The sequence below is a fragment of the Hyposmocoma kahamanoa genome, unplaced genomic scaffold (assembly GCF_003589595.1).
Source record: "Hyposmocoma kahamanoa isolate Upper Pololo Valley unplaced genomic scaffold, ASM358959v1 87, whole genome shotgun sequence".
In the NCBI taxonomy this organism is placed as follows: domain Eukaryota; kingdom Metazoa; phylum Arthropoda; class Insecta; order Lepidoptera; family Cosmopterigidae; genus Hyposmocoma; species Hyposmocoma kahamanoa.
Window position 1 is genome coordinate 22,748,846 of NW_020654422.1, and position 8,832 is coordinate 22,757,677.

The window sequence follows — 8,832 nt, forward strand, 5'->3', positions numbered from 1 at the left end:
CTCGCCTTTCGACTTGCTACAGGTGTAAAACCGAATGAGAAACGTCCGCCCGAACATCTCGCATACAATATAAAGGGGTGTATTGCGCACGCGTTCAAGCGAGGTACGCAACCTCCGATTCGATGTACCGATCCTATGGCGCAAACCCCTATGGACAAATGTTCCGTTTCACGCACCGAGTAATCGGAGTAATTTATTTTTATCTTCATCATTTCAGTCACCACAATTGAAACGAGTGTCGTTCGTTTTTGGTATATTATGACAAATTTACTATCTATTTTTGTGAAAGCAACTAAAAATAGTACGCGTGTTGTAGAAATTTGAAATGTCGCAGCACCCATCCTACATGAAACGAACATAATACTGCTTTCCACTCGAGCTCCCTGAACTCTGTACCCTGTCGTGCGAATCTGGCATGTGATCGAGCGAACGCGTGTGGTCGCAGGCGCTGGTGGAGGGATACGCGCCGCTACTGACGGCGCTGCTGGAGGGCCGGCCCGAGCTGCAGCTGGCTGCTGTGTACGCCGTGCAGGTGCACGCGCACCACCACCGATACCCCAAGGGTCAGTTGGGTCTCTCTCTGTGGTACTATATCATTACGATGGCTGATTAAACGCGACGCGAGAGATTCGAGTATATTTTTACTCTGGCTAGAGTCGATTATCGAATGTTGTTCATTAGAAGAAAGTGCTACACCTACAACGAGCGTTCACTAATAGTGCAGTCGAATTATAAATTTGTTACCTGGAAACTAAACAGGTACATGGCCAGGGAGATTCATTATCGCAAGGTCGTTTATTACTGCTATAGAATTTAGCGAAAGAAAAAAAGAAATATCATTTAAAAGACGATATAAGATTACAAAAGTAAACCCTACCTAAACTTTAAATATGACGTTAATAGGTAAAGCTTTGGAGTTTACTTGAACTCTGCTTCTTCAGCAGTCAATGCTACTGGATCTATAAAATAAATAACCAAGGTCTATAAAATAATTGCTGTAGCACTGTTGAGGACCGCCCCTCGCGTCCCGCACCCTTAAAATTAATATGAATAAAAACAGACGCAGAAAATTTCACACAGATCCGACGTCGACAGGCGCTAAACGGCGACTGACGGGACAGCGGGCGTCGGGTCGTTAAACCGCTGGGCAATTTTCTAATTATTTTGGAATAAATGTGAATTTATGAACTACAAAGCTTGACTTCAAAACCAAAATTGAGCAGGTTCCCGAAGTAATTAAGAGAAATATCTCCACATAAAAATTATGCGCCAAGTTAGGTCTGTTATTCTTAAATAATTCGTTTTAGACAATTTCCTTAAAGCCTATCGTATGTTTTGAGTAAGACCGTTATTGAATAATAAATACCGAGACTATTTGATCTAGCAAAAGCAAAACCGTTTATCCTGCTCATCGCTCGGTATGTCCGTCGATTTGTAGGTACAGATCGTCATGTGGAATGACAGCAGATAGCCCATGCCCTATGGTGCGCAGTGTTCTAAGAATTCTCAAATTCATTGGACGTTTATTATGTTCCCTTAGTTTCTTGTATTAAATTTTCAAGCAGTCCTTTTCTAGTTAACATTATTAAAAAAGCCTTTAAAGTTTTAGAAATTAGATATATTATTCTTAAATAATAATAATAATATATCTAATTTCTCAAACTCAAATTGCCAAGCGGTCGCGGCGTTGCATTATGGGAAATCACTTTCATTTTTTTATACATAGTGGGAATTGTGTAGTTTTGAAACGCATATACATTTTTATTTAACTACCCGTAATTGAGAGAAAAATAAATATTCAAAATCTTCTATCTCTCTCTGCTACATACTATCCAATATTTATTTAAAAAACAAAATGATATAGGGTTACGATAATTCTTTTTCATGAAATAAATTAAATGTTATTATAAATTTTACAAAATAATATGAAGTAAAAAAAGACAAGGAAAAATATGACATTTGTTTTTTAATGTAAAATATTAGTGCGCATTTGACCTCCATCTCACCTGATGGAAAGTGACGTTGAGGTCGGTGATGGAGCATGCACACCTAAATAAAGCCTATTCACTCTCGCCTTGAAAAGGCCCAAGTTATAACGTTCAGGGAACAAGTCTGCACGCAGGGAATTCCACTCCATAGCCGTTCGCCATATAAATGTGGAAGCGTAACGCTACGTGCGAATCTTTGGAATAACCGCAACATACGGATGGAACCCAAGCCTACGCCTAGTCCCCCTAGTTTTTCTGCCGCCAACGAACGCTTCTACAGTCAAGAGCACGTCAAGCTTGACACTTTGTCTTTGGACCGTTCTTACCGTAAGCGGCATACATACTGTCAAGCTTGACGTGTTCTTGACCCTGTACGGCGGCCATATTTGTAAATGGCGATAAATCAGTTGTGAGTACAGATTTTTATCCGCCACTCCTACTGGCCTCCACATGCCAATTTTCAGCCGGCTCTGATCCGTCTCTTCCGTCAGCTGTTTTTAACAAAAATAACGCTTACGTAGCAGCCATATTAAAAAATGGCAAAAAAACTTTTAATCTCAAATTATGATTAAGGTCTCCTAAAGACCCTTAATGTCAATTCGGATCGAAGCAATTTTTTCTTCGGCCACCATTTCGAATTCGCCATCTTGATTTTTTTTGACACAGACAGGTAACCACTGTTACCCTCTATGACATTCCTTCGAGCACCTCGTACCTATCTCTAATTGTTTCCGTTATAGAAGACTTTGAAAGCTGTATGGCGCCCATCTTATTTATTTGAATTTCGAACATTTTTTACTTCCGGCAGAAATTGCCCAGCGTGTACCTCATAAAAGTGCGCAAACGTTCCCTCCGTATGTTATAGGTTTTGCAGGCCGTTAATCACTCTTTTATATTTTCCATATTCCGGTAATCTCGTGCTTATCCCCTTGTTTTGAAACCTATGCGCATACAACGGCATAGATGTCTTTTTTCCACCATATCGGGAAGTATGCGTTCTATTTCTATAAGTGAATCGGAAAAAATAGCTTTATATTATATCGATACCAGCCTCAGTCTCAGTCAGATCTAATTTAGATAGCCAACAGCGCGCGCGTCGCGACTATCATGCGTGGCCATGCTACGGGGGCAGCTGAAGTATCGATTACCGTAAAATCGATTACCGTAAGGGATTTTGTCGAAAATTTATTTATTTATATAAAGTATTTATTTATTTACTTGCAAACTTTACAGCTTTTAAATTTGGTTTACAATTCTGAATAATGTACTTACATAGTCAATTACAAAGTTTGTCAGATTACAATACATTTTTTTACGTTACGTAAAAACTAATTCGTTGCCAGAATGAAGCTGCTTAAAATATTGTTTATCAAAGAACAATCAAACAAATTGAAATACATATTGATAAAATATTATAACCGAATTCCGTCGTATTAATTGATTTAGACATTATTTTTTTAATTACTATATTTTTTAAATGAAGCGACTTACAATAATACTATAGTACAGTATGCGCATTTGTGTGCAGGTGTATGTGTATATGCGTGCTTGTGCTCTGTTTATATAACAATAATTACCTTTTGAAGTGGGGGAGTTCCTTCAAAGAATTAATAAATTTGTTACGGTTCAAAAAGAAAATATCAACGTCTTTAAATTTGTCCTCGTAAGTACGCACAATTCTATGCAAAACAGAGTGTTTCGCGTAGTTTGAACGTGCTGAGCCCGTGTGCAAGGAGCGCATATGTCTTGTACGAGTCGGGCAGGCACATAACAAACTACATAAGCATGTATACAGATTTTTTTAAAGATTCTATCTGCCGAAATGAGTTACATATATCATTGGATTCGGAAGTTCCTGCTCTATTTGGTATTATTAAAATTTAGGAACTCCCAGTGGTTTAAAATATAGCATTAAAAAAAAACATAAAAAAAGATGTTTAGTTGTGCCTCACGTTACTAATATTTTATGTGTAAACCGTCGAGCATAAGGATCCTTTATACGTAACGTAGAATAACGTAGAAAATTGTACGTAATTCTATTGTAAAGGATCCTTATATATATATAAATATAATTATAATAGATATAATTATCTATTTCTTTTCCTGCTTACACTATGCTCGACGGTTTACACATAAAATATTAGTAACGTAAGGCCTACTGTCCACATAAACTGCACGTCATACGCACGCTATCGTCATTTTACGCTTGCGTGCTGCATGCTTGCATCTTGCGTAGAAACGAACGAAACTGTGTCCACTGGAGCGGCAACGCCGCATTTGCGTTCGTCATGAAGCTCGTGCGACGAGCGTGTTGCGAGACGCAAAGACGTGTTTATTTCGCAAAATGGCGGCATCAGTGGTTAATTTTGTTCGTATTATTGAACAATAATAAGTAATAATAAATAACAATAAGTGGACAGAACTAAGATTCATTCATTTGCAGTTTGCATGCCGCGGACAGTAAGCCTAACATCTCTTTTTAATGTAAGGGACGTGCTATATTTTGAACCACAAATCTTTCGTTTATAGCATGAAAGAAGAGGAAATTCTAAGAAACGTTGCTCTAGACACAGTCAAAATCGGAGCAGACACAATCAAAATTCGAGCAGACAGTAAAAAGTCATAAACAGATTTAAAAAATAAAATAGTTTTTTGGCTCTCCTGAAAAACTGTGGTTTTTTTCCGTTTGAACCCACTACATTAATTGATGCTTCTGGTATCGATACAATAACAATGGATCAGAAGTACAAAGTAACGTGTGAAATACATCTTCATTTGTAGCACATCTTGAGCATTTTCTTGCGTGGTGTAATCTAAATTTTTTTGTAATCTTTATTACGAGACTCTTAAGCGTCTCCTGAAAGTTGTCTGATAGGTAACACTACAAAATGATTAATTATACCTTCTCCATGAATCAATATTATGTGTACCGAATATGGCATATAATACCAAGCAAATTTATTGACGTATATTCTTCCAGTTTCCAAAGCATATGCCCCAAAATTTTGGGAATCTATCATTACGCCAGACGATAAGACTTGAAGGATTATACCAACAACTTTGTCGATAATCACTACGATTGTGAACAAATCCATTCTGACAGGTAGGGTTCCTAGACTGAGGAAGGAAGCACTGGTCACTCTAATACCTAAAACTGACAATCCCAGTGAACTGTACTGCCTTTTCTGTATTAGTATCAGTATACTTTACTAGTGTACTGCCTTTTCTTTCTGGAAAAAATCTGGAAAAGGCAGTATATTACCAGCTTCTATGTCATGTAGATAACGCACACACACTCACACTCAACATAGCCCCGCACTAGGGAAACCCTGTGTCGCGGGTGCCATGGACACACACATAGACAACCACAAATTACACCCAAACTCACGAGAGCAATAATTGTAGGCCATACAACTATTTCTCCCGGCCCGGGAATCGAACCTGGGACCTCTGCGTGGCAGTCCGGCATGGTAACCGTTCGGCCACAGAGGCAGATAAGAACAATATTCTCCCTTCTCCTCAGTCGGGCTTCCCAAGGGGTCGTGGCACGGTTACAGCTGTGCTGGACTTAACGTACAATAATACTGGCGGCACAGGACGCTCGCCGTGGTACAATTCTTTCTCTTTTGGACTTCTCTCGAGTTTTTTTGCTTACAAAATTAGTCTACTACGGACTGGACTCACAGGCGGTACAATACTTCGGCGATTATCTTAGTGACCGACACCAGTTTGAGTGAGACTCAAAAAACGCTTCTACTAAACCCTAATAAGTCCAAGTTTGTGGTGCTTGGATATAAGGTTAGGTTAGGATTTAAGGTTAAAATTTTAAATAAGTCACCACTAGTTAGTATTCTAGGTGGCTACAAATCTAGGTGTTAGACAGCGAATTACGTTTCGAAAGACACTCAGAGAATCTTGTAAGAAGCTGTTTCTATAATAGATTGAAAGTCTTGTATAAAATTAGAAACTTATTATCAGAGAGAGTTAGGACCACTATACGCGAGTCACTGGTGTTTTCTCGTCTCAATTACGCAGATCTTGTTTATGGCCCTCGACTGTTATACAAAACAAGTCGCTTACATACAACGCGTGCTCAATTTATTTTCGATGTTCCGCTTAAGAGTCACATCATGCCTTCACTAAACAATGCGTGTATACTCAATATGGAATCTCGCAGACAGTTACATCTTGCCTCTTTAACGTTTGATATTGTTAAATTAAAAAATCCCAATTATTTTTTTTTCAAAATTACAATTTCTCCATTTTTATAAACTACACCACCATAAGCCCAGATCATTACGCGCCCCGCTAGTAATTTCAGCAGAGCAGGCTGCATTATAAAAAAAAACCTCGCAGTGTTACTGTCATTGGTATTACCACCTCATTCTCGTGGTTCATCTCAGCTTATTAACACCCACTGCTGGGTACAGGCCTCCTCTTTTGCACGCCAGCTCAATCGGCTTGTCGTAGTTATTAATCCAAGTTCTTTTCGAAAGCGTTTTTGTACTATAGTTTTCTTCCTTTGTTTCATTCGTTTATTTTCGTCACGTGTAAGTAATATGCAAAATCGTCTCCGTACAGCGAGTTCAGGCGTGCAATATTGATAATCTATAACGAAAAGCAGTTACATTTTGTAAATCGTTCATTAGACGTGGAGCAGCGCCGCAAATGTTACATGTTGCACTTTAAGGAATGTCGGTTAATACCTGGGCTACTTGCAGTCTATTATGGTAAAAAAAATTCATGTTAACTTGAACGCCATTGCTTCCTTAACAATTAACGATGGATTCAAAGAGTCAATCTTCAAATAGCCCTTTAGTTTGAGTCCTTGATCGCTCCGCGTTTGGATGCTATTACAGTCGTTCATCAATTTTAGGACTGATACTTTTTCTCTGCAACTGCAGATCTCAATAACTCCACGATTTTTGCTTCATTACTTTCTCCCTTTGATCGTAGCCCTTGAATATATGAACCAAAGACGTGTTCGAATCCATATTAATCTAGTCCATATCCATATTAATTGAAGTATTTTTGCACTTCTTACCAGATTCTAAAGAATTTTCATAAGACATAGAAAGGGGCGACTAATTCTAAAATTTCGCGACTAATTCACGACTTTTTCTGGGTGCAATCAGATCTAAGCTAGGGGCTATGTTTCTCGAGTTTCAAAAGTGGTTCCGCCGGAGTATGTAATGGCCGCATCGAATGCCTACTTTGGCAGCCGAACGACTCCGAAGTTGCAAAAGCCACATTTTATATTCCCTGTTGCGAGACGGTGTCTGAACGACTGCGCCGATTACGACGCCAGAACGGCCACGTCTATGCCTGACCGACCGCGTCGACGGCGAGTCGGCTTTGCTTAAATGGTACTAGTGCGCGGTAAAACAGCCGATTCCACGTTGGAAACTGTTGTAACTACGTTATAATTAAGACATCTCAAGAAGTCGTTACGAAATGTGTACATTTTAGTTAGCAGTAACTTGAGTCATGCAATTAACGTTAATGTTGCACTTGGGCGGCGATTGCTGTACACAGGTATGCTGCTGCGCTGGTTCATGTACCTGTACAATCTAGAGGTGTGCGAAGAGGACGCGTTTCTGCGCTGGCGCGAGGACGTCACTGACGCATACCCTGGCAAGGGCGAGGCTCTTTTCCAGGTGTGTAAACCTGTAAGCCTTGATGTTTGGGTATGTACAGAGCGTTAGTAACAATAATTTATCGAGTGTGTATGCGCGGCAGGTGAACACGTGGCTGACTTGGCTGCAGCAGCAGGAGTCCGAGGACGAGGAAGTGGAGGACTAGCCGCGGGAGGCATCCGCCGCCCGCCGCCAGCGCCGCGTTGCGCTCGCACCGCTTTTATTTCGCGCTCATCTCACTATATAAATATTATTAAGCCAAATAGTTAAATACCTACCTTCTTTACCCTTTAACGCTAGATTCGCCGCAGCGACGGCGACTCCAGTGTTAAATAGGTCAATTTATAGGTTACTACTACGTAAACAAATGTTAGTATCTCGAGATAATTTTTTGTAGGCCTTTTACTCGATTTTGATACTTTTACAAATGTATACAATGTATAGTGTTCGTTTGGATGTATGATTGCACTCCGATCTGCCCCTCCCGTGTTTGAGCGTATTTTAGTTGGAATTGTAAAAAATATATATATATGGAGAACTTAAATCAATTTTTATTATTAATATCATGATCATATTTTCAATGCTAAATGGACTTAGTGATAACTGAGTAAGATCGCTTAAATTCCATTGTATTATCAAATTTTAGAATTTTGTAACTAGATAAAGTAAATACACAAAAAATATGCAAATGAATCCCTCAGATTTAAGAAATGTATGTTGCGTGAGTTGTAATAAAGTTGTGAAATGATGCAAGGTTATTGTTAAAGTAACATTGGTCAATATGTATTCAGGACGAGAAATAAACTTCAGTGTAATTTATTACATCCTTGTTTTATGTCTTTTTTATCTCCTACATAAATAGCTTTAACTATAACTAAATTAATATTTTAATGGAGAAATGCCGCTGTGAAGAGTGGTGTAGGTGAAGCATAATCTTAAAGTCGGCACGCCCATCACGAGAAGCTGCCCTGCTCCAGCAGAAAAGGTGCTGCAAATTAAAACAATTAACTAGGCACAAAATTCATTTAATAAAAGATCTTACAACAATCGAGGAAATAGTTTATTGAATCTGCAAATATAAACAGTCATATGTCGACTGTGAACTGGCAATTGGTACTATCTCAATTTTGACAACTTAACGAGATGAAGAATAAAATCATTTAAACAGCATCTGGTTTATTAAATAAAAATACGTAGTGTACATACAT

The 8,832-nt window shown here is 38.8% G+C and overlaps 1 protein-coding gene across 1 annotated transcript in view; it reads left to right on the forward strand.

Annotated features, from left to right (window-relative positions):
* LOC113235529 (eukaryotic translation initiation factor 4 gamma 2) overlaps positions 1 to 8,581 on the forward strand; it is a 12,274-nt gene extending 3,693 nt beyond the window's left edge. The window contains exons 4-6 of the mRNA XM_026471263.1: positions 446 to 563; positions 7,524 to 7,645; positions 7,728 to 8,581. Of these exons, the coding sequence (XP_026327048.1) occupies positions 446 to 563; positions 7,524 to 7,645; positions 7,728 to 7,790 (303 nt within the window). The 3' untranslated portion in view covers positions 7,791 to 8,581. The remainder of the gene's footprint in view (positions 1 to 445; positions 564 to 7,523; positions 7,646 to 7,727) is intronic.
* The last annotated feature ends 251 nt before the right edge of the window (positions 8,582 to 8,832 follow it).